The 23,147-nt window shown below is 42.2% G+C and overlaps 1 protein-coding gene across 4 annotated transcripts in view; it reads left to right on the top strand.

The window, feature by feature from the left end:
- The first annotated feature begins 4,799 nt into the window (after positions 1–4,799).
- pax7a (paired box 7a) overlaps positions 4,800–23,147 on the top strand; it is a 58,934-nt gene continuing 40,586 nt past the window's right edge. The window contains exons 1-4 of one of the 4 annotated variants that reach the window (XM_079578300.1): positions 4,800–4,978; positions 6,045–6,280; positions 6,884–7,028; positions 7,252–7,380. In XM_079578300.1, coding sequence (XP_079434426.1) covers positions 4,894–4,978; positions 6,045–6,280; positions 6,884–7,028; positions 7,252–7,380 — 595 coding nt within the window. In that variant the 5' untranslated portion in view covers positions 4,800–4,893. The remainder of the gene's footprint in view (positions 4,979–6,044; positions 6,281–6,883; positions 7,029–7,251; positions 7,381–23,147) is intronic. The other 3 variants (XM_079578301.1, XM_079578302.1, XM_079578303.1) reach the window with 3 other exon arrangements.

The raw sequence follows: 23,147 nt of genomic DNA on the forward strand, positions 1-23,147 counted from the left end.
ACATTTAAAGACATGCCGGGCCTGAAGAGGTAGATGCAGACCGAGCACTTGAATGATCTTGATTAAACTTGTTTTTGTTTTTTTTAAGCAATTTACTCTATAGGTGATGTGGACAAGCTCCAGATGAGAATCCATTATTTTTTAGACTGGCTTGACAGCAACAGTGTGGCCAGGGCATGATGCAGGTGAAACTGGGAAAAATAGAACATCGTACTTCTGTTATTCAACTTGAACTGTGAAACTAATATATGATAGACTCGTCACATGCAAAGTAAGACATGTATAGCCTTTATTTGTTATAATTTAGATTATTATGGCTCAGCTTGTAAAAACCCCAAATTAAAAATCTCATAAAATTAGAATATTTTAAAAATGGACTGTGAGCCACAATCATCAAAATTATAACAAAAAACAGGCTTGACATATGTCAATGAGTCTATACCATACATAACTTTCACATTTTAAGTTGAACTACAGAAATAAATGGACTTTTGAACAATATTCTACTTTCCCCAGTTTCACCTGTACTTAAATCATCTAACATTGTTCGTGAGTTCAAGCAAAACAAAGCATGTTGTGTTTTTTTTACTAAATACTACGCTGACAGAAAATACAAAGGGAGAGAGGGATATTGTACATCCAATTACACTATGGAGATACATTTTTTCACTCAAACTTGGCTGTAAATACTGTTTAAGTGCCTGTTAGCTTCTTCTTCGTTATTTCACTAGTGTGTATTGAAGGCTCCGGGTCGGAGGCAGGGAAAGCTGCAATTGTGGTTTTCTGGCCAGTGACACTAGGGGAGATGAAAGAACCTCCAATCATTTATTTAGTTTTAAGTGAGACAATGTACATTAATGTATATTAATGTACATTAGGACAATGTAAATGTACCCGAATAGCCAAAAGGCTAGTTTTCACTGGTAGTCCCCCTGCCAGATCTCATAAGGAAACCTATCATCCCATTTACTCCAGAGGGACTACGAAAAGGATTTATTAAGGTAAACCAGTTACTTCGTACTGGTTCAACTTCAGTCAAATATTGTATTACTTCAGTAATCTGTGTCTCACTTGAGGATACCTTTGGGACAACCAGTTAGCTGTAATAATTTTGTCATACAGTATTGCTTTGTAGAACAATGTAACATTTAACATACATTTTTGTTAAACCTACATGTTGATAAAAGCCGTTTTCACTCATTTACTCTTCACTATTTTTCTCAGTAATGTCTGTCTAATGTCTAATACAATTGTCTGTCATTGTCACACAATTGTATTATTTGAATAATAAAAAACGTATTGCACTTTTCCAGCCTGAGTTTCTCAAAGCCCCACACTGTAGTCACTCTTCAGTCACTCTATACTCGGTGGTTGTACTATTGTAGCCACAGCCACCCATTGGGGCAGACTGACGGAAACTAGGCTGTGCCATCACTGACCATCACCAACCAATCACTCTAAGTCATTCTGGCCTATTGTACATGTTTTAGTTTTAGGGGAAACGTACTCGGTGGAAACCTACGCAGGAACAGGGAGAACATGCAAACTCCACACAGAAATGCCCCCTCCAGCCAGGGATCGAACCTGTGAAGCAACTCCACAACCCCTTATTCCAAATAGTTACCACACAGACTTGAATAAAGCTTCATCAGACAATCCCACAATCTATTATTTGTCACACGTTTGTGCATCTCAGATAACGCCTACATTACATCCTCGTGAACCAAATAACCAAACAATGCGCCATTTAAAAAATAAAAGTACACAACGTTAGTCAGTTGGATCACTATGGACACAAAGAGAGTCTCGCGAATCCTTTTGTGTCAGAAAGAAGGAGAAAAGTGTTCACCTATGAGCAATAGAGAAACTTTGGTAATCGGCATAACACAAATAATGAGCAGCGATGGAAAGGAAAGCGTTTGAAGAGCGCTGCTGATCGAGATAAGATATAGAGGTCTTTATCGTTTACAAGATGGAGGTGCTTGCATCTGCACTGACTCAGAGGAGGGAGAAACAGGGGAGAGTGAATGAATTAAATATGCATGTACCTCCCCACCTCCGGGAGCATTGGAGCAGTATGTCTCATGTGCTGTTTTTTGACCACTTCTTATGCACAAGTTTGCCCTGTGTTTGGATGGGCCATACTTACACCCTAAGCTTTGTATGTTTTTGAAGTTAGCTCGTTTATCTTTAAGCGTAGTGTTTTTTTTCCATCTATATTTTAAACCTTATGAGTCCATGTTTGAGTTGATCTTGATTTAGGCTTGTAGTACTTGGAAAGTCAAATATTTTACGAGTTGATACGAGGTCAGAGAATCTGTTTAGAGCCACTGGTATTTGGCTACACTTCAGTTTTGTAAAGAACTGGACTCTCAAAGGTTAACCGAGCCAGGCAATAAAAACAAGTGTAAATGTATTTTTCTTTTTTTCTCGTATTACTTTTACTTTTTACATCATATAATATCATCAGGGAACAACAGAAACGATTCGGGCACGTGTACTGCTCAAATGAGAAATTAGTCTTTACACACAAATGGTAGGCTATGTGGTAAAAAGCAGAAGACGCCCACTAGTGGACTTATCAGAAATAGCTTCGGGGCAAATGTTTGCTTTTTTTGAATGCAATAAATGTAATACTGCATTTGTGTGTGTGTGTGTGTGTGTGTGTGTGTGTGTGTGTGTGTGTGTGTGTGTGTGTGTGTGTGTGTGTGTGTGTGTGTGTGTGTGTGTGTGTGTGTGTGCGTGTGTGTGTGTGTGTGTGCGTGCGTGTGTGTGTGTGCGTGCGTGCGTGTGTGTGTGTAGCTTGAAAAAAATCATAAACAATTGTAAAAGTATTAGGCTACACTAACTACAGTTTCATTGACATAGTTGATGATACAGTCAATGGGAAAATGTTAAGTGTCGAAAACTCAACAAAGCATGAGCTGTGCGGTCTCATAACTGACCAAACCAGAGAAAACAAGTAGCCAACAAAAAATGAAAATGTGTTTCAGAAGCTAATTATTTGCTGCACGGCGCGTTATTAGTCCTGAAACCTTGTCCATCCATCCACGTCTCTGATTGAAGACAATGCAATGCAATTATCACAAACATTAACTTCTATAAAATATCACTTCATGGGTGAATAAAACGTACATCTGCCCACAATCCAAGAGCAAGCCCGCTGGACCAGCGCCGGGCCACTTTTAACTCTAAGTGTCTCTTTGATTTCACGTTTCGACCTCCTGCCGCCTGTTGCCTTCACTCAGTGGCAAATATTTACCTTAATATATGTGAGGGTTTTTTCTCTTTTTTTTCCTCCTTTTTTCTGTAGGACCTTCGCTTTTGTCAAGGTCTCCATGTGATTGATGCCTGCCCTAATCCGGAGCTGTGTGCGTCCTCCCAGGAGGCTGCGGCGCGTCTTTTGTGCGCCCCTGTCCCATGTGAAGCGCAGTGCAGCGCCAGAGCGAGGGTCAGAGCTATTCGGCAGGGTACCAGATCCTCCCCACCGGCGCATCTGCATGTGAAATCGCCATTTCACCCCTCCACACTCCCTAATTGTTGCTAAAATTATTTGTGAAATTGCCTTCCACCAGGAGTGTTTTCCACGGCAATTGTCAGGGTTCTAAACGCGCGACGGGGCCCACAGAGCTGACACATGCACCTCGCCTGTTCAGCCATATGTGCTCCTCCTTTTATTGGACTTTAATGGCGCGGCATTATTTATTTCCTAACAATTACCTTTAAGCAATTATCCGCCGGGGCAACTCGACCTGTTGTCGTCAATAGTGGGTCGATCCAAAGTCTTGTCGTTACCGCGGAGCCTTTTTAGGAGCGATTTAGACGCACGCTGCGCACTTTTACTTGGCCTAATTGACAGGTTAACGAGCCTTAGTTACGGAAGGAAAAGAGGGACTTTTACGCAGCGTTAGGGACCAAAACATTGATTCCTGAGCTCATTTGTTTCAGAATAGCTTTTTTTTTCATTGAGAGAGCTGTGCGTAAAAGCGCACCATATAACAAACATTGCTTTAAATAGTTACTCGATCGTGACAGAGGATTGTAATTATTATTTTGCGTATGAAATGATGTAAAGGCACAGGCTATAGGTGTAGTTCACTGTTTAGTAAAATATAGTATAAGATATAAGCTATTATTAAAGCAGAGTACATATACATAATGGGAATACAGATGGGAAATACAGAGGAAACATTTCATTGAAGGAATACACAACTCGCTCCACACATTGCGTTTAGATACACGTTGTTGTGCGTTTGAGAAGCGTGATATAAATACATATATATATATTTGTATATTTTCCACCGCGGTGCTGTGCCGGGGTTTTGTTGTTTTTAAGAGGGGAGGCAGCAGTGAATTAAAAGTGAAGCGTGTGGCTCTGATTGGTCCGCGAGCTCCTGGCTAAACCCACTCTCTTTCATCCATAAAAGAAAGGCCAGGGAGCCTATGGGAGCGCGCGGTGTCTCCTCCTACGACATGAAACCAAAGTTGGCCACTTAAACTACTTCCAGGCTGCGGGCAGACGTTACACTGAACCCGAACGGCAAAACGCGCGTTCCGCTTTTTTTTGTTGTTGTTGCGCGTCCCCGGTCCGTTCAGCGTCAAGTGCATCGCCGACATCAGCTGCTCATCGAGCCTAAAGGGGCGATATTTTCCGATTTGGCATTTGTTGAGACATTTGTATTTCCTATTTTTTGGTTGTTGTTGTTGCTTTATTTCGCTCGGCCCCGCGGAAGAGGGCTCGCTCTGTGCGCTACGAAGGATTGGGGATTTCACCGCTGCTTTTTTTGTTGTTGAACACACTCATTTTTTTTATTTTTATTTTTTCTTCCCCTGGTTTGTTTGGACCATATACCCCCCCAAAAAAAACATTGTATTCTGGGTAGCTAAAGAGGAATGGCTACTTTACCGGGAACAGTGCCTCGAATGATGCGTCCTGCGCCAGGCCAGAACTACCCCCGAACCGGCTTTCCTCTGGAAGGTAAGGCAGCCGCAAACATCTGCTCTTTAGCAACGTTACCCGCGCCTGACACCGAGGTTTTCATAGCAATATGCGGCTAGTTACGGGCGACATGAGGCAAACAGAGGCGCCTCCTCAACCTCCAGTCAGTGGCGATTAAAGTTGACACGCTCCAGTCTGGTCAAATGTATGTAAATCCCCTGAAAGGCATGCGCACTGCACTTGTTTTTCCCACCAGCTCTCTGTGCTGATGTTTTATTTCTGTCACATATGTTTCATACTTTAGTCACATTTTTTTTCCAGTTCAGAAGGGACAGTCTTATAGAGGGGCTGCTTCTTCCTTTTATAGTATTTCCCCCCTTTTTTGTGTGTGTGATAAATATGCCAGTCTTAATAAATGGTTGGGCCTTCGCCAAGCAATATTGCCCTGGCTCTGAAGCGCGCCTGTAGAACAACTTCAAAGTGTCAGCCATTTTTACGCGTTAACACGTTGCTTCACGAATCTTGCGTGCGTAAAAGTGTATTTTGCCAAACCAAATAAACAACATGAACAAATGTAACAATATAACAATAATCTAAAAAAAAAAAAAAAGGAACATTTGAAGGAGCTCATCTTGTAGGCTAACATAAAACAAATCTCGTGGCTGTGTAATTCTAATGAAGATTCCACTCCAGTCGTCTGACCATATGTGCGTAAAAAGATCTTTTTTGTTGTTGTATTTGCATATATTTATGGGAGCAGTTTTCCCATTACTCCCAGTTCGTGCTCAAGTGGGCCAGACCGAAATGTACAAACCCACGCTCCCCGCGAGTGGCTCGAGCCGCGGGATTTGCTCAAGTGCCATGCTGCTGGAAATGGCACTAACACACACAGCTCAAAGGATCACATCAATATTTGAACAGCATGACTACGAATAATCAGGGCGGGAAGTGTCTGCCCGCGCTGGAGTGGCTCGCGCGCCCCATGTCTTGAAGCACGTTAGAACGCGGTAACGCGCTAAACTGCGGCCTATTAGCACAGCCTCGCGTTCTACCTGTGCCGTGTTGCTATGGTTACCCTTGTTGTCCCGTGTCCCCCCCTGTCCAGTGTCCACACCCCTGGGTCAAGGCAGAGTCAACCAGCTCGGCGGCGTCTTCATCAACGGGAGGCCGCTTCCGAACCACATCCGGCACAAGATCGTGGAAATGGCCCACCACGGCATCCGGCCCTGCGTCATCTCGCGACAGCTGCGCGTGTCTCACGGCTGCGTCTCCAAAATCCTGTGCCGGTACCAGGAGACCGGGTCCATCCGCCCCGGGGCCATCGGGGGCAGCAAGCCACGGGTGAGTGAAGGCCGCGGGGCGCACCGACGCGGACGCGCGGAGGCTCCGTCCGTGGAGGGGAGGGGGCCTCTGCGGGGCGCGTCCGGTAAACACGCTGTAATATTCAACATGTGTGCTATTATTAAAGTGGGCAGATGTGTAAAGCTAAAATAAGTTATAATATTTATACAATTATTTGACATTTTTATTTGCAAGGATCAAATTATTTTCCTATTTTTTATTTAAAATGGCGTCATGTTAATTAGGTTTTTTCCCCTAAATACCAACATATGACCATTTATATGAGCTAATAATTCTAGATCTATTTTTGAACACTTAAATCAAATTGCATATTAATAAACAAGACTGTGGCCACTTTGCTAAAATTCAGCTTTAACATTTTCCCCAGACATTTTATTTTTGTGGATTCTTAAACCTCATTCTCCCTCGCGCTCCATCACTCTCACAATAAACCAAACGCCATCATCCGAACGTGCGTAAACGAGCTTCATTAAATCCAGCTTCGTGTTCCTCTTTGTCTCTCTTTTCTGTGCCACTCTCTTACATACCCCCCCACCCCCCACCCCACCCCGGCGCGCGCGCTTCCTCATTCGGACACTAAAGCAGGTGGCGACCCCGGACGTGGAGAAGCGCATCGAGGAGTACAAGCGCGAGAACCCGGGCATGTTCAGCTGGGAGATCCGGGACAAACTGCTGAAGGACGGCGTGTGCGATAGAAGCACTGTCCCTTCAGGTGAGGCATCCTCTGGTAAGCCGCACTATTTTTCATTATTACTACGCGCACTCTTGTGTATGTAACGATGAAGGATCACATTGTTTGTAAGGCTATTCCTTTTTTTTTCTTTTCCTTTTTTTCTTTTCTCGGTTAAAACTTGTGTAATTGTTCAAGGGAGCACTGATAGGATTACTATGGGTCTTTTTTTTTACGGCTCTTAGGCCTAATCACCCGTTTACCTTCTTGTCGCCATTAGTGAGCTCCATCAGCCGCGTTTTGAGGGCGCGATTTGGCAAAAAAGATGACGAGGATGACTGTGATAAGAAGGACGAAGATGGAGAAAAGAAAACAAAGCATAGCATCGATGGCATCCTCGGTGATAAATGTAAGTTCAGGCTATTATTATTATTATTATTATTATTATTATTATTATTATTATTATTATTATTATTATTATTATTATTATTATTATTATTATTATTATTATTATTATTATTATTATTATTATTATGAAGCCTCGGGACTTGAGTGTTAAAGCTGCCCCTCCTCTTGTCCTCCTGGGGATCGGACTAAACTGTTCTAACTCAGGGCTGTTCATTCTTCTCAATTATTTATGAGAGCCTTGGCAGAAAATTAATTTGTGAAACCGAATTCCTCCTTCATTCATTCACTCTTTCACTCGGCGGTTAACGAGCTCTAAACGACAGCTGACAGTTGACCCATTTCACAATCGGTTGGCCGACATTTCAGCACTTGTCAGCTGAAGTGGAAATCAATGTAGAGATTATTATTGGCGCTGCTGTTTGTGAGGCTGACGCACGCGCGGGGGGGGGGGGGGGGGGGGGGACAGGTACGAGCTGTCAGCGGCTGCCACTTCTCACGCCGCGCAGAGATATTGTAAGTTACATGTTTGGGGGTTTAGTGTCAGTGTCACACATGTGCCATAATTAAAGCTCCACACATGCGCAGTCAAATGCAGTTTACAAAGAGTGCAGGGATTAATAGCAACGTGCAAAGTCTTATTTTTAAAACGATTTCTCACTGAATGACCTCCTGGAGCAGAATATTTGTTATTTTATTTTCAGTTTAAAAATAATGTTTTTTTTATAAGACATTTTTCAACCCATTGTCCTTCAGGTCCAAACACACAGCCTTCAAACGCTCTGGAGCTTCAGCCCTTTGAGGCCAGACGTGAGAATGAAGTTTAGATAAGGATTCACAAAAAGCTCTTTTTGTGCCATAAGTTTTGTTCAGACTTGAAGATGAACTTCACTCGCGTCTCTTTACGGACGCTTTTCTCACTCAAGGGTTCGGTACAAAAGCAAATCCAGACCCGTCCATTCTCATTCAAAAAATCTGCTAAAAGAGACAGACAACTTTGGACAAAGGGCAAGGAGACGTATAAAAGGAGATGAATTATTCAGTACGCCCCGCTGCTGCATAGTTTTGTAATTTCAGATAATGGCCCGCTGGAGCAGAATAAGTTGATAGCGTGAAAACGCTCTCATTTTTTCTGTCAAACCTTGCGTTAATGCTTGAAAAAGGTCCAACCATTTTGTTGCAAATGTCTGAAGCGTCCGAGACGCGGCTTTGTGTCGCTGCTTTCTGGGAATGATCGACGTAGCCTGCTCGGACACACGTCGTCACGCACGGCCTTTACGCACGTAAATGTGATGGTGTTATATAGTGGCTTATTATTCTAGAACCCGCACATTAAAGCTGCGCTCTTGTTTAAATTACAAGTTCTTTACATTTCTATAAATAACAAGGATACCCGGTGCGCCATGTTGTTTCAGCACCGATGGCGTTTAATAACGTTAATACTTATTAGAGTGAGCAGTGTAAACGGTGCCTGCTGAATGGGAGCTGTGTTTGTGCTGGCTGTAATAGCTCGCAGGCTCGGTACGAACTGTATTTATCCCCAATCAGCCCCTCACTCTGTGAGTTTGTGCGCAGCCTTCTGTGCAGAGGGTTTAAAGCAGATTAAATAGAGCCTTTTATTTCTTTCCACTTTCATCTCACAGCGAGGCTCACAGTGGCTCGCCCTCGGCACAAAATTCATGAGATTTTTTTTCCCGTTTACTTATCCAGATTTTAAGACTTTATTTATTTATCTATTTGTTTATTAGGTTGGTGTATTTGATTTTCTAAGAGGTTACATCATGGATTTATCCCAGCCCTAATCTAACTGCCTTCTGCGGCACCATAGTGTGCAGATATTTGTGGCGCTTCCTTTCTTTCCTTGGTATTTTTCCAAACGTGTTAACGCAGGATCATTGAAGCAGGAGTAGGAAATAGCGTCTCCATATTTGCATGAGTCTTTCTCATTCTGATGACTGTCTGTCTGCTGGTCACTGAGCGGAGAGCGGCTCCGGCCTCCATTCTGTTTGTGCACGCAGTCCATCCGTGCGCGCGCACAGAGCCAGGCAGAGGCAGCGCCGCGCGCGTCTGACTCCGCACAAACCGGGCTCATCTTTTTTGTTTCGCGCCACAAGGTGTTATGTCCATCTGGCAGTCGCGCGCGCTCTGGACAGGCGATGGACACTTCAGCAAATCGCAGGATTACCTGAGCCTCGCTCTAATTAAACACGTGCCAGGTAGGATTATTCCCGCGCCTGACAGTGCGCGACAGCCGCGCGAGGTGAGGCGAGTCGCGTCACAGCGCGACCCGGGTTCAGGTACAGATAGAAGCCGCCGCGTGTGGAATTTCTGAAGGTGTTTCATTTTTGACGCGCGGGATTCTGCTTTGTGCCACGTCTCCGGCTCTTTGTGTGCGTGTGTTAATTTCCTCCAAACACCCAATTGCAAAAATATTGTTCTTGCACAAAAACAAATTCTATATATGGCTAATAATATGCCTGGCCTGGAGTGAAAAGGAGATGAAAAACGTGTCCTTCTCTCCTCGCGCAAACACGCCGCGCGCGCTGACGCACACACGCGCACACGGCTCCTAAGTGTATGGTAATATAATGTAGCTATATTTCGGGTCTAAAGCCGTCGCTGAATGAGAAGGACAGGGGAATGAAGCGAGAGACCACTTCAAACAAATCCATCTGGAACAGTGCGCGGGAGAGATTCACTGGAAGTATGGGGAAGTTATTTAGCTATTAATAACGCTTTTTCCTCAGGCATTGAGAGTGACTCCATCTGCACTTTCTCGCAGCTATTTGGCTGGGTGGAAATTGAGGGAGACCCAAATGTTGGGCAGAGATAACATACCCATCACAGCCCAGACCCTGCGCTGTGCTTCACTGCATTAAACTCGGATTAACCTCCCCTGTCCCCGCAGCCACTCGAGCCACATTTCTCTGGAATTTACATCGGTATAGGCCGCTCTTCTCCTCTCCGCTCAGACAGGGGAAAAGAGCCTCTGAATAATAATAATAATAATAATAATAATAGTAGTAATAATAATAATAATAATAATAATAGTAATAATAATAATAATAATAAGCATAATAATAGACACATTACAATATAATACAGCAAGTTAAAACAAGGCAATAAATTAAACACAATTGTCATATTATATTATGAGCAAAATAATAGTTCTTCCCAAATGTATTAAAATAGTTTACAGTTGTATCATTTTGCGACGCCTGTTCAGGTTGAATAGTCTATTGGAAACCCCTCACAGTGATGCTCATGTGAGGCAATGAGCATTTCCAACGGGTCAGGTTCGTGCAAAGAGAGTCAAAGTGTCTGTTTCCTGTCAATGACTGATCTAACAATGTTTCATGGTTCATTAGGTGTGTCCCCCCCCCTTCCAGAAAAAAAAAAGAAAAAGAAAAAGAAAAGTTCTCATTGTCAGGCGGTGGTCGGTGTCCGCTGATGGATCACTTTACACATTTTCATTCTGAGCCCTCACAAAAAACAAAAGTGATCCTCTCCATCATGTAAACCTCTGGCAGTTTTCCCTTTCCCTGAACGTACACGGAACAACTCGGGATCAATGAGGCCGTTCATAAAAGAGTGTAGAAAATGACAACCTGTTACTACTTTTTTTTCTTATATGAGAATAGCAGGTGTGGCTTTAGAGGAAGGTTTGCTCATTAACTATTAACAAGCATTATCATTTTGGGGTGAGTTTAAGGGGAGACATTACAGGCAAAACTAAATGTTTTCGGTTTTCATTTTGGGCCAAATTGGTCTCTGAACATATAGGCTTTCTGGAAACCAAAAATATACCTAATCTTCACAATAACATGTTTCAATATTGCGCTGATTCAATGTTTCCCCATAGATGTCCATAGGAAGTCATCATTTCAAGGGCCTGTTTCTCAAAACACATTTTTCTCTCGTTGTGGCGACACTATGTCCACGTCAGCAGGACCTAAAGACAGCTTATTTTAAAACTAAACAAGACACTCAAAATCCTATCTGCAGAAGTCTTGATAACTACAAAATAAAACCATACATTTGAAAGTAGTTCAATCCATTATTCAGATTTCGGCGCCGAAAAGACGGGAACTGTTGGGCATTTTTAAGCATAAAACACCTTGTTTTTAAACGAAAACATAAACTGACAGAAAACTTGCAATATATATTTCTTTCTCACATTGATGCCGGTAAAATCTACAGCAAAAGTTTCAAATTGATATCTGTAGATTTAAAAAAAAAAAATCCCTATTCACCTGATAAGGTTAGGGTTAGGTTAAGGGTATGAATAATCGTATTATTAATGGCCTATTAGTATGTTAACAGATAAAAGCATAATAAGCAGTGTGTTAAAACTTTACAGGCATATTATTAACGCTTATTAATACTTACTGAGCACACCTTATTCTAAAGTGTTACCAAATAGCAAAATAAAGCAGCTCTGAAGCTATACAGAGAATCTAAAGTAAATATCTATAGAAGAAAATACAATAACACGTTGCCAGATCGATATTACAAAATGCTGGGATATCCACAACGTGTCCGCACCGCTGTTTGATCTTTTTTTTTTTTTTTGTAGCACCATAACGGTAGGCCCGCTGTTAATTACACATGGCTATTGCTGATGAATGTCAAGGCTATATAGGGGTAACAAATGAGCCTATTGGTTCCAGGTCGGTAACACACCGTGCAACATAATAAAACGCTCCGCACCCCTCCTCTTATTAGCACTGAGTAATGTGTCAATTTGAAGCAGCGGAATTTAAGCTGGTAGGCCTACATACCATCACCACCGCTAGCACTGGTAGCATCAAGAGCAAGACGTCTAAGTGTCAACAGCTTTATGTGTCCAAAGCTTAAAAAAAGGGGAGAAAAAAAAACATCAGAGTAGGCTTAAATTCACTCCGTGCTGGCATTTGACTTTGATCACATCACAAATATTCATGAAGCCACAAACACAAGCTATGGCACCATTATCCCGGCTGACAGTGATACCTCTCAAGGCTGTCTATTAATTAAAGTGGCGCTTACCATGTGGGACGACTTCCTATCTGGGCACAGAAATGTGTTTTTTTTTTTTTTTTTTAACCCCCCCCACTACCCCTCTTTCTCCATCTCTTGTGGGGCTCTCTCGTGAAAAAAAAAAAAAAAAAAAAGGGGGCAATCTTCTCTCTCCAGCTTCTTGTGGGACATTTTTTAAAGGAAGACATGGGGATTTCTAGCTCATTTCTAAAGACGAGTTTATAATCCTTTCCTGCTTAATAACTTAAAAGGATTCAATTTCTCCCCTCATTTATGGGGTTATGATCGCACATTGTTAGCCGCAGATAGTAGCATTTCAAGGTTAACATTTCCTGCAAGAAAAAAAAAAAATATCACTGGTATAAGCTGTAAGCCCATAGGTGCCCCTTTTGTTTAGCTTGCAATACTCCGAGCAAATTCGGAGATAGCGGGCCCCGTTTTATATGTTGTTATTATTAATGTGATAGAGAGGGGGAAAAAAAAGAAACCAAGGAAGACCAGGGAACGACAACATGCAACACAGAGCAGTTTTTTTGAAAGCGATATTTAATTATGGCACACAGTGAGAATTGATTCCAGCGCCAGGCTTATGCCGGCTCGAAAGGACCGGGGCATCTGGTTGGGGGTCCCCCCCGTGCAAGAAACCGTACGAGACAAATTAAAAGGGGAAGCGCCTGCCCTCCAGGTATCCTGTCAATTTTTAAAGCGTCCTCTGTTTTTTCCCTCGAAGTTTCCGGGCCCCTCTCGTGTTTCCTCTTATGTCAGAACAGGCCTTAGATATTTGACCCATTTGAAAACACTGTTACCGATATTTTTCACTCACCGCCTTCTGCATTTTTTTTTGTTTTCACGTTATTTAATAATTATTTTGTGGTGGAATTTTTTTTTTTTTTTTTTCGTAGCCATTTTTATTGTATTATATTGTCTCCTCTGGAACACCCTGTATCCAGTGTTATGTTTAAGAGTTTATCACCCAAATCTTTATAAACGTACATTGTCTTTCGAGACAATGCACAGCTATACTGTTATAAATGATTCGATGCTGTCGAGCCACATGAGTGCAATCTAAGTAGGTCCGAGCGGTTGCAATTATACATCAAAAGAGGCCTAAATCATATCATGGGTAAGACATAGTCTACAATTATTTGTGTGCCGGGTATAATAAGTTTGAGGAAAATTCTCTTCTCAAAAGAAAAAAAGAACCAAAGAATTTGCATAAAAAATGAACACATTCCTAATGATAATAATAAAGCTAATGATGATGATGATAATAGCCGAGCCGCTGTTGTCGTCAATATTGTCATTACGTCAGATTACACTAACTCACCCCCTGACCTCGCCATTAGCCGTGTGTGTCCCCACCAAAGCCCCCTTAACGCGTCGGCTAAATTGCCCCGGTTTGCTTTGTTGGGGGGGGGGGGCGTATAAAGTTTAATTGCCTGGAAGAAGATGAGTGAGTGTGACAGGAATCAGCTGTCCGCAAGCCCCCCCCGCCCCCCCACGTGAGTGCGACTCGGAAATCATAACGCGACCGCCTTTTCCTCCGCCGCAAAAAAAAAAAAGAAAAAAAAACACCCCGCGCCTCCAACTTGTCACATCTCATTAAGTGTTAAGCGAGCGGCGAGCACCAGCATCAAGCACAACAGTAGGTGGCTTGGTCCGAGAAGAAGGGGGAATGGGGGGGGGGGCAACCAATGGGGCTTTTGGGGGGGACAGTGGGGTAGTTCGGTGATGTAGCTGAATTGGACCACTCTTGCAGCTTTTTTCTTTCTTTTTTTTCGTCCTAATGCCGGCTATTAGGGCACCCATCCGACAGGCCGCACACACACAGGGGGCAGCGTGTGTGCGTGGACGGCGGCGGCCCCCGGTTGTAATTAGCTATGAAATTAATTAGAAGAGGCATCCAGTTAAGACTTTCTAGGTCCGGGCTCATTTTGGAGCGCACAGTTTAAAGGTGTAACAGTGGATTAGTGGCTTAAACTCCGTTATGACGTTTTATTGGATCCCGTCATTAGCGGAGCCAGTCTCGCAGGTGCCAAGTGCAGCGGATGGCAACCCATTTCAATCAAGTGAAAATATTTATGTATGTAGGAAATATAAACTGAAAATTGTGCATACTCCGGAATGATGTACAGTTTTGGTGTGTTTTCGATTGTATCCACTCAAAAACAGAACATAACAAGCACAATAAAGCCAAATTATATTACTTCAATTATGGCTCAGTATATAAATAAAAAATACTCATGCTTGATATTTTGATGAGTTTACAGAATCTACATTTCCCATTAAATAAATCAATTTCTTCACTGCAAAAAGTAATTAACTAGGTCAGTATAAACATCTCAATTTGAGCACAATAATCCAAATTGTAGTTGTTTTGACTGGTTAAGAAGTTCTTGGGCATTTGTCTTAGATTATTTCACTTGTTCTGAGATGTTTCTGACTCGTTTCGATACATTTCGTCCTTATTTCAGGTCATTTTCTTTGCTAATGGGGTTCAAGAAAATTGGTCTTATCTCATTGGCAATTTTACTTTCTTATTTCAAGCGAGATTTACCCTAGAACTGGTGTGAAATGTCCTCAAAGCAAAGTAAACCTGGTCCGATCAGGAAAAGTGTCTAAATGAGTGAAAACCGCTCAAAACAAGAAACATTTCCTCAAATCAAGTCATTTAAGCCAATACTTGATATTTACTTTTTGTAGTGTTCACCATATACTTAACATTGTGCTCATTCTAAAGTGTGTATATATATATATGCTGTTTTATGTTATTTAGTAAATCCTGACTCTTTTGTCCGGCTCTGCCAAAGGAGAGAAAAGCCCTATAATAGTCTTCAGTTGTTATTTTAAAAGGATGTATTCTCTTTTTATTTGGATGCTTTTTTCTTCTTCTTCTTCTCCTTCTTCTATGGCTACAAAAGCTGTGTGATGTCTGACAGCCCACTCCGGCCATTGTCATTTCAATAGGGAGGAGAAAGGAGAGGGCGGAGAGAGGGACCCTCTGTTATTTTGTGTGTCTCAAGACTATTTTCTGCGCAGACCATTCAAGGCAAGTTGATGAACTCCTCCAAAAAGTTTATTAAGGGACCCCGAAACAATGCGCAACTGAAGGCTTTGGGGAGCGTGGGGGTGGTGGGGGGGGACCCGGGGCCCGACAGTATATAAACTGGCTGTGGACTCAAAGGCGGATGCATGAATACTCCTGAATGGAGGCCTTCATTGTGACACGATCGGGCTGGACAGCGACACTTATAAAGGCAGACAGGGCGCTTCTGCTACCGCTCTAGCACCCCCGGACCCCCACCCCCACCCTCCTTCCCTTTTTCCTTTTAGCGTGAATGTACATCTGCAAAAGAGCTGGGGGGGGGGGGAGTGTCATGGCCATGTTGGTTTATGCAAGGTGTGCTCACAATGTAACAATCACAGCCTAAAGGAGTGCATTTCAGAGGTGGATGTTGGACTTTGTTGATCGACAATGCTTAAAGGTGCACTGTGCAACTTTTGACGTGAAAATAAAATCGTAATATTTGTGTATATTAAACCTTGCAGTGACTCAGTGACTTTATGGATGCAGCGTGACACCTTTGCTTTCCCTCACAGTGGCCTTCATGACATTCCAGGGTCAGTTGTTTTGGTGGGTTCGTACCAGAAGTTGTCCAGAAACCCCAAAACAGTTGATTCTGGAGCCACTGTGAGAGAGAGCAAAGGTGCTATCCTGCATCCATGAAGTCACTGAGTCACTACAAGGTCAAATATACACAAATATTAAGATTTTTTTATTTTATTTTATTTTTTCATTTCAAAAGTTGCATAGCGCACCTTTAAAGCTTGACATTATGGGAATCAAACCTGAATTGACTGAGTAAATGGTGAGACTTGGGTCTGTCCTGGTGTTAGACATGAGTTCACCTGCATCTTATTTGAATAATTATATTTTATTGAGTTTAAAGAATAGTTTTTGCCAGTCCATGGATATACCCAATCATTTTCAGATCTTTTTGGGAGACTTAGATTGTACTCCTCTTTGACTATTTTGTGTGTGGCTTGTTCCTTAGATGCCCTTTCTGATTGTTCCAGCTCCGTTCTGTGAGGTTTGGAGTGCAGTGGCTTGTAACCTCACGTGTCTGGGTTTACTTTGACTGCTTTATAATATTATTTCAAAAATCCAAAATGTCAAACCGCTTCCAGACATCGCCTTATAGGCGTCGTCCTTTACACTGGTAGCCCCCTCAAAACGGCCTGCTATTTATTAGCTAAACGCTGCTTTTAGTTTTGCCCAAATTCAAGCTGAACCATCACAAAAGCCATTGCTCTAATGTGCTCCACTACCACTCGCCGTATTCGAGTGTGGAAATTGCTGAAAACGGAGAGAGCGCACTGTGACAATGTTTCATGTTCAGGCGCATTTCAAAAGCTCTGCACAAAGCCATTTAAATCTTCCCTTGTGGTTTTACACACCTAAAGAGAAGCAGAAAGAAGCAGTGGAGATGGGGTGGGGGGGTGGGGGTGGGGATGCTGCGGTGCAATGTTCAGTGCAGTTCTAGCAACAAAAAAAAAGAGAAACCACTTGAGTTTATTGCGGCCTGGGATGGTCAGACTGAAAGTGTTAGATTGTGAGTTCCTATAGGCCTCTGTCTGAATTCCTTCTCAGAGCTCACTTTGTTTCTTGGGCTTATGATTCTCCCAGCAGTTCTGTTATATATCTGGTGTTGTGAAAAGCCAGCGACGCTACAACTACCTAAACTAAACTATACTTCTGTGTATATAGTCACCACGCTGGACCTTTTCCACCAGATCGAAAACCTCGAGTCGTCGATTCCGTGTCGTTCTCTTCCTTTTTTCCAGAGCTGTATATTTCTCCAGAAGATACATTATTCTCCTTCTCCCTTTCAGTAAACAATCGAGTGTCAGTCTTTATCCTCCTCCCTCCGCTGGCTCTTTAGTCTTGTGACGGCTTTGGCTGGCTGCCGCGCTACATCAGAGGGGAGTCCAGTGATTTGTGACCCCAGCAAACCCACACTTAATCTCACTAAAGAGGGGAGAGGCGGAGGGGGGCATACCCAGTTTTTTTTTTTTTTTTCTCCCTTCTCTATATTGGCTTGGAGGGCCCCCCATATATAGCCCAAGCAAAAGCAGCTCCACTCTGGCAGGTGTCAACATTAGCAAACAATCGAGCCCTCCTCCTCCTCCTCCTCCCCATGGGCCGCGTTTACCCCGAACGCCCCAAACGTTGAAAAACTCTCCGGCACTCTATAAAACACTGAAAAGAAAGCTCATATAATGGCGGCAATGCGGAGGGGGGGGTGGAGAGGAGCAGAGGGTGGGGGGGGGGGGGGGGACAAGAGACAGATTACATTCTTCAGACAGCTATTAGGAGGGATGAGTCTCTTCTAAACAAACAAAAAACGATCAATACTGCTTTAGTTTACCAAGTGGAGCCATCATTGTGGCTTTAGCCGTATTTACTTTCCATTGTCTTTTTTCTTTCTCTCCACTCCTCCCAAAGCTTCTCCCCTCGTAGTATACACACAGCCCCATCCAATTTAGGCATCCCCAAGCGGAGAAAGCCTCTCAACTTCTGTGTTATTGTTTGCGAAGGGCAAGTCAATTGGCTCTCGTAATGAAACCTGATTGCATTTGCGGGCGGTGGACACTAGTGAGCGAAATGTCCGAAATGGAAAGCTTGGAGGCGCTTATATATATTTATTTATATATATACAGGTCCACAGGGGATACAGCAGAGGAGAGGCGCACAGCTCTTTTGCCGTTCATTAGACGGGACGGAGGGAGCGAGGCTCGGAGAGGAAATGGGACAGGAATGGGTTGACGTGCTGGAGTGGTGCGGCCCTTGAGTGGATATGTGTCTTGACAAGAGGTGGCGATGTGTTGAGTTTTTTTTTTTTTTTTTTTTTTCTCTTCAAAGGCCATTTATTTAAGTCTGAGGAGCGATTCAGAGGCGCGCCGCGAGAAGAGACAAGTGTTCTCGTACAGAAGGGGATTTTAATGGGAAAACCAATAGGGTTTCAAGTAGTTAAAGGGACGTTGGCTTTATTGGAGGAAGATAACGGCGTTCAGTAAAAGGATGTGGACAAAGCAGTGGGTGGAGATGCAAACGCTTAGAACTGTGCCTTAACTGAGCACATTTTCTCCAGCTTTACCCAAATCTAAAAGTTTCTCTAGGCCTGTGTAACACCTCATTTGAAAGCTAAGACCTACGAAATTCACCTTAACTTCTTCTTTGTTTTTGTTTCCACATTTTAGTTGTTTTTATTGAATTTTGTTTATCATATTATTGTTGCCTTTTGTCTAATTTGGCAAACTTTTAGCACATTTTTGTTGCTTTTTTTTAACCACATTTTTGTCATGTTTTTTGCCAATTTTTTGTCGTATTTTTGCCACATTTTTTAAATTATTTTTGCCACATTTTTTACCTTTTTTGTCACATTTTTGACATGTTTTTGCCACATTTTTGAATCTTTTTGGTCTATTTTTGCAAAATATATGTCCCATTTTTGTTGTATTTTTGCCACATTTAAAAAAAAAAAATTGCCACATTTTTTACCTTTTTTGCCACATTTTTTACATATTTTTGACATATTTTTGCCAAATTTTTGACATATTTTTGCCACATTTTTGAATCTTTTTTGTCTATTTTTGCAAAATATAAGTCACATTTTTGTTGCTTTTTTGCCCCAAATCTTTTGCGTTATTGTCGCTTTTTTGCCAAATGTTTGTTGTATTTTTGTCACATTTTTTACTTTTTTTTGTCACATTTTTGAAACTTTTTTTGTCTATTTTTGCTAAACATATGTCACGTTTTTGTTGCTTTTTTTGCCACATTTTTTTTGCGTTACTGTCGTATTTTTTGTTGCTTTTTGTCGTATTTTTGTCCCGTTTTTGTCACGTTTTTATTTAGACCAGAACATGTAAAAAAGAAAACATAATGAGGAAGAGGTTTAGATAAGAGGTTCATGTGTATTATTGCTTCCTATTGTCAAAACGAATCTGGGAAGCTAATGCATCACTTGTGTGGTCTCCTAATAGTCTTTTTGGACCCGGCCGCTTGCCATAAACCCATTCACAGTCATTGTTTGTGAGCCCATTATTCCCCAGTAAAACAACGCAACTAACTTTCGCATTTGACCTTTTACAGACAAAAGGCGTAATAGTGGCACAAAAGCCGCGAGCTACAAGTCGTAAAATCATTACAAGCCCTCGCCGGGTTATAGCCCAAAACGCCGTCCCAGAGCATTTACGGGCCTCGGCGCTGTTTACTCCACATAACCGCAGCCTTTGTTCTATCTACAAAAACAGATAAAATGCCCAAAGACAATGCGAATATGTTTATTGAATCATTTCTAGCTGCGAGGAATTTTTTCCCGAACGAACCGTGTAATTGGGGTAAATCACAGCCACTTTGTCGAATACGTTATCTACCGAACAATATAAACGGCGAACAGGCCTGACAAATAATCTTCAGAATGGAAAATGAAAGAGAAATAAACAAACAAACAAACAAAAAAGGCAATCTCTAAACCTGCTTTAGTTTAGAGGTATAGCTCCGGGAATTATCTATTATCTGTGTTTTTGAGTCACTATTATAACAATCCTCTTTTGCCGTTTTTTTAATGTACGCATTGTGTTTTTATAGATAAAGCGATCTGGGTCCATCGTCTGGTTGGGGGAGCGCGTGCTTTTCCCTGTTGTTTTTTTGTGACCTCATTCATAAACAACCAAAATATATATCGTTGTTTTTTGCTGTACATGGGAGTATCTCCAATGGCCAAACGTGGTGCACAGTGGTTTATCTTTCACCGTTTGTGAATGAGCACTTACATGGAATCGTTTTGAACGCTTTGACTGTGTATGTCTTCAAAGTCCTTCTTACCACCCGCCTTTGCATTTTCTCCAGTTCGGCTTTACCCAAATCTAAAAGCTTCTCGACTGGAGCCTTACAGCCTACAGGCCAAACTGATCATGACATTTTTTGCCTGGTTTTTGTAGTTGCTTTGTCTTGTTGTTTTTTTGTTGTTGTGGTTTTTCTGTTGTTATTCCGGCGCGTTTTTGTTGCTTTTTTGTTGCATTTTTGTGGCTCTTTCTTTTTCTTTTCCATCACTTTTTAACCGTGTGTTTGTTGCACCTTTTTGTTGTGTTTTCATCCTCCTCCTTGAAGCTTTTTGCAAGAAGCTTTTAGATTTTGGTAAAGCCGAAATGGAGAAAATTACACCCAGTTAGTTGGGTGGTAAGGGGTTAGGGAGCACTGACCCCGTCCAAAGCCCATAGTAGCTCAACTGTACCCCAACAGGAAGCCCAAACATGTGATTTCAAGCTAAAAACAGCCCCATTGGAACCATTCAGGCCTGATCTATTGCATTCTTCTTCCTTATCATCCCATGTCAAATGACACAATGCCAACACAGGCCAAAAGGCAAATCATTTATTAAAAAGTTTCCTCCAATTGGCCGTGCTGGCACCGATTGGGGACGGTGCAACGTGTTATGGCCATCCTCTGGTTACCACGGCGATGTATTTGAAAAAAAAAAAAGGCTTTTCAGGCTAATTTTATTACAATGCAGGGACAGTCCACATAATGCGCTGGGTAATTATGTTTAGCAGCCATGTTCCCCCTCAGAGCCGAATGAAAGGCATTGACCATGGTCTGCTAGTTTAGAAATCACCATTAGCTTATGCTACTTAGAGCCAGAACATTGTACATTTTATGCTTTTGATCCTCCGCATCGGCCCGATATTAATTTGTTTTTAATTGTCCCTGTTTATTCAAGGCTTCCCTTCAAAGCGCCGTGGACCGTAACTCGATACTTACTCGTTTACTTTTTTTGGGGGCGGGAACGTATGGACTTTCGGAAATATACTTTGACTTGAGAAGGGGGGAAAGTAGACACAGTAGGACTTGCATGAAGCGCTAGCCGTACATGGTAATAGTGCAAAGTAGTAGTAGCAATTTAGCCACACATTTCACTCAAGAAGAATCTACTTTTTTCTAACTGTAGCAAGTAGTTTTTGTTGGTTTGCCTTGTTCTTTGTGAGCTGCACATCTATTTTTTTTTAACCCTTTTTCATTGGTGGTGAACTATCAGCTTAGTTGTTTTGCATTACTGTGACAGAACGAAAGTTGTAAAAGGTCAATCCGGATCTTAGAAATGCCTTCGGAAAGTTTGAAAACCACCATAACAGCTGAAAACATACACTTTCCCTCCGTTATTGTCTGCAAAGTCAGGTAAAGGACCTTTAAGCGAACATAACCCTCCATCTTTGACACAACTATTCACAAGTGCTCCTATACCGTTAAGCAGGCTACTTTGACTTCCTATCCTCGCCACATTCTTCGCAGTAACAGTACTTCGACTTGATAGGCAGCACTTCTCCCACCTCTCCCGTAGACAATAAACACGTCCGGCGAGTGTTTCGAATCAGAAATGTGGTCGTCCAAACGGTTGGGGCGGAGCCGCTTGTCCGCGTCGCCTCAATAAACAAGTAGCAAATATTGTGCCTGGCGTTTTTCTCTCCACTAATGGGCTTATTTCTGCATTGTCACTCACTCTGTCTGTGGGGAATACGTGGCACTGTAAAAAAGCCCTCAGTACAAGTAAATGTGTGGGGTGGGGTGAGGGGAGGGTGGGGATCTCCAAATGAATGCCAAACGCACACTGTAATTCTGCACAATGCGGCGGTGAGATGTTTGTTTGTCCCACAATGAGCTGAATGCCAGTGGACCGACCGTAATGTGGCGTAATGTGCAAATACTACAGGAATTAAGACGGCGGAGCATTAAAAAAGGTTTAATTCTCCTTCGTTGGAGCCCACCTCTGCCATTGAAGCGGAGACGCGAGGCATGACGAGGGAGAACGGCGGGATTGAGCCACGTGGCGAAAAGATTTGTATTGATCCGTCGCAATTTTTTGGATTACCGTTTGTTTTTTTTGTCACGCTAGAAAACAAATGCAGTTTTTGCTTGGATGTGGATCGCGGGAGAAGATGGAACTTTTTTGGGGGTTTGATCTCAACTTTGTGCACCTGTTTCCATGTTACTCCACCAAAACCCCGGCAATTAGTAGGCCACAAAAAAATGCATGAGACTTCCTGTAATGTTTAGACCTCTACAGATGTCTTCTGAAATGCAGCCGCTTCTTGTTTTGTTCATATGAAATGGTAATGCTCCCAGACTCTAAACATTGCTTCACACACTAATCACAAAACTCTTTGGGAAAACTTGAATAAGATATTTTTTCTAAAAGGGTACAGTAGGCCTTCCCACAATATCAAATTTGAAGTTCGATATATAGAGGCAGGAAAAAGTATCGCGATAAACGATAATATTGACACTGGCGATGCTGGATACTGTCAACTCTCGGGCATAAGAATGACAGTAAAACTTTGTTCTAAAAGTGCATAATCAGATCCTAAAACACAAGCTGCAAACATGAATATAATGTAACTCAATTTGCTTCAGTTAGAAATCAAAGTTTTACAAAAAATCCAGAGGAAATGCTAATAAATACATAGACAGCCAAAAAATGTATTGTTTATCTGTTATTTATCGAACGATAAGTCCATATAGTGTTTATCGTGACAGCCCTATGGTGCAGTAAGCTTTACTTAGTCTGGAAGTGTTTCTTTCAGTGTTTGTTTCCACCGAATAGTTTTTCTTATTTGATGCTGAACCAAACCTTAAGTCCACTGCAAAAAGTAATTAACTAGACTAGTATAAACATCTCAAATTGAGCATAATAA

The sequence above is a fragment of the Gobius niger genome (assembly GCF_951799975.1).
Source record: "Gobius niger genome assembly, chromosome: 20".
NCBI classification, from domain to species: Eukaryota; Metazoa; Chordata; class Actinopteri; order Gobiiformes; family Gobiidae; genus Gobius; species Gobius niger.